The 2,532-nt window shown below is 37.4% G+C and overlaps 1 protein-coding gene across 2 annotated transcripts in view; it reads right to left on the bottom strand.

Moving 5' to 3' along the window:
- Vav3 (vav guanine nucleotide exchange factor 3) overlaps window positions 1–2,532 on the bottom strand; it is a 329,118-nt gene that overhangs the window by 19,015 nt on the left and 307,571 nt on the right. For both annotated transcript variants that reach the window (XM_021157266.2, XM_021157267.2), the window contains exon 25: window positions 1,427–1,556. In XM_021157266.2, the coding sequence (XP_021012925.1) occupies window positions 1,427–1,556 (130 nt within the window). The remainder of the gene's footprint in view (window positions 1–1,426; window positions 1,557–2,532) is intronic.

The raw sequence follows: 2,532 nt of genomic DNA, 5'->3' as shown, positions 1-2,532 counted from the left end.
GGCCATCACTGGAAAGAGAGGCCCATTGGACTTGCAAACTTTATATGCCCCAATATAGGGGAATGCCAGGGCCAAAAGAATGGGAATGGGTGGGTAGAGAAGTGGGGGGCGGTATGGGGGACTTTTGGGATAGCATTGGAAATGTAATTAAGAAAAATATGTAATAAAAAATATTAAAAATAAAAAAAAAGAATTGAAAAAAAAAAGAAATTTGTAGGAGAACTTCTTTTAGGATAAACATCCATTTTTAATGAGTCAAATACGGCCTGTGTGATAATCTAAGCTAATCAGAAAATCTTGAGCTAAAACATAGATAAACTTATGAAGATATTTAAGCATTTAAGATGAAATATGTTCTTGTTCATCTCACAGCATGAGTTCAGGACACACGTCAATGACCATAAGGGGAACATCCATGAAGCCTTACAAAAATTAACAGAAAACAACTCTCAGCTGAGGTGACAAATGGCTTCCATGTTGTTCTGAGGAACACTGAACTGTGCCGATGTTACAAACTTGAGCATTCCCCATCCCCCTTTAGTGTAAGGTTTTAAGGAAATAGATAAACTTCAAGTTATATTTCACTGGTGCGAATCTGTTTTGGAACGACTTCTTGAATTTCCAGCTGTCTGGTGGTATTAAATAAATTATTTCAGGATTCTAACAATGGTAAAATTGTTTTCACTTCTCCCTCAAAGCAGGTTTGTTTTTCTCTCATTATCATGTTCTCTGCATAGTTGGGTGTCTGAGAGGTATGCATAACATGAAATGGTCTGGCAGAGTTTATGATTTGAATTCGCTGACGCTATGATGCATTGGTAGTCTGTGTTTCTGTATGTCTGTGTGTCTGTATGTCTGTGTGTTTGTATATCTGTGTGTTTGCATGTCTGTGTGTTTGTATATCTGTGTGTTTGTAACCATCCTTTATGATTACTTAGGGTTGTGTACAGTTTTAAAAATGCTAACAAAAGACATTAATCCTTTCAAACTGCTGGGTTGAAAGAGGGACATTATTAGCTCTGGAATACTAGGTACACTGTCAGATCTCTGTTAGATACTATTCATGAAACAGCGTTACAGTTACAAATGTTATGTATAAATTAAAAAGAGCTTGGCTAACATAAAACCTAGGGAAAAGTACAAATCTTCACACGTTAATATATCACTTACATTTTGATGCCTGTTTTAACACAGATACAATTTTTAATTTATCACAAAAGCCCTGTAACTAGACAGTCATGAACCTTTTGGTCCTTCTGACTCTGCTTAGCTCCAGAAAAAAAAAAGTGTCTGCTCAATACATTAGCATATTAATTGGCCATATTTCAAACTTCAGAATGAAGACATTTAATGCTATTTTACTTCAAACCCCTTAAGTGACCAAATATATATATTTTAAAAATGTCTTCTCAATTACAATACTCACAGCTGTTGCCTGTTCTATTACCCCTCTGTCCAGCTGGCTGTTCTGGCTCCTTGTATGGAAACTGTAGCGTCGTATCTAAGGTCCTGAACCCTTCTTTGAGAGAATGGTGCTTGTAGTACTCCACAAGTTCCTTTAAGAGAGCAGATTAAAGAGAGGTCTTGTTATTTTTGTTCTCAAATAAACCCCTTAATACATAATTATATATGATACAAGGATAATCATTTTAAGCCTAACATTTCCAGATATATAAAAGTGTGAGTTAGAGATCTGCCTACTGTGTGGATGTACCTGACCCCTCCCCTCCCTGCAAGATGCTATCCTGGTTACTGGAGACTATTGTTCCTGTTGGTTCTTCTCTATTGTTCTTCAGGCATGCAGAACATCCTGTTTGTCTTCCGTCAGATGTGGTGCTGAAAAGAAGCCATGATAAACTTCGATCTCAGGGTAGTAATTATTGTCATTATTAGTGAGAGACGTGCCTTTCTGAAGGAAAACGAAAGGAACAGCTGTTTGCTTGACTATATAACAATTGCTACTTACCCCCATTTTGCTTTCAACTTGTCAGAAAAACAAACTTAATACTAAATGTACTCTTTCACACAAAAGGTTCATGAAGCTCTCAACACTGCTCAGCATCACACCCATTTTACACTGATGAAGGGTTAGTATATATACATCTTAGCCCTCAATGCCACCCAGCATTCACAAAGGGCAGCCAGGTAGTTCTTTCTAACTGCTGTTTAGAAATACTTTGTCTTAAACATCGCAAAGCCTCAGATAAACTTCTACCATATTCTAAACTGGATCTTCAGGAAAATCTTTTTCTGTATCATTAGTTGAGGACATTTAATGTTATTTTGCTTCAAATCCCTTAAGTGGTATCTTTAGTTTCCTATTCTACACATATCTGAACCCTTCTACCATGAACTGAAACAGAATAATTCATAATGAAAATGTTACCAGTAGCCTAATGTGGCAGATATGAAGTATCTGATAAATAGTTGAAATGAGCCGGGCGTGGTGGCGCACGCCTTTAATCCCAGCACTCGGGAGGCAGAGGCAGGCGGATTTCTGAGTTCGAGGCCAGCCTGGTCTACAAAGTGAGT

This window comes from Mus caroli, chromosome 3 (genome assembly GCF_900094665.2).
Source record: "Mus caroli chromosome 3, CAROLI_EIJ_v1.1, whole genome shotgun sequence".
Classification (NCBI taxonomy): Eukaryota; Metazoa; Chordata; class Mammalia; order Rodentia; family Muridae; genus Mus; species Mus caroli.
The sequence above is the reverse complement of the archived record's forward strand: the minus strand, read 5'-3'. Positions and strand labels throughout refer to the sequence as shown.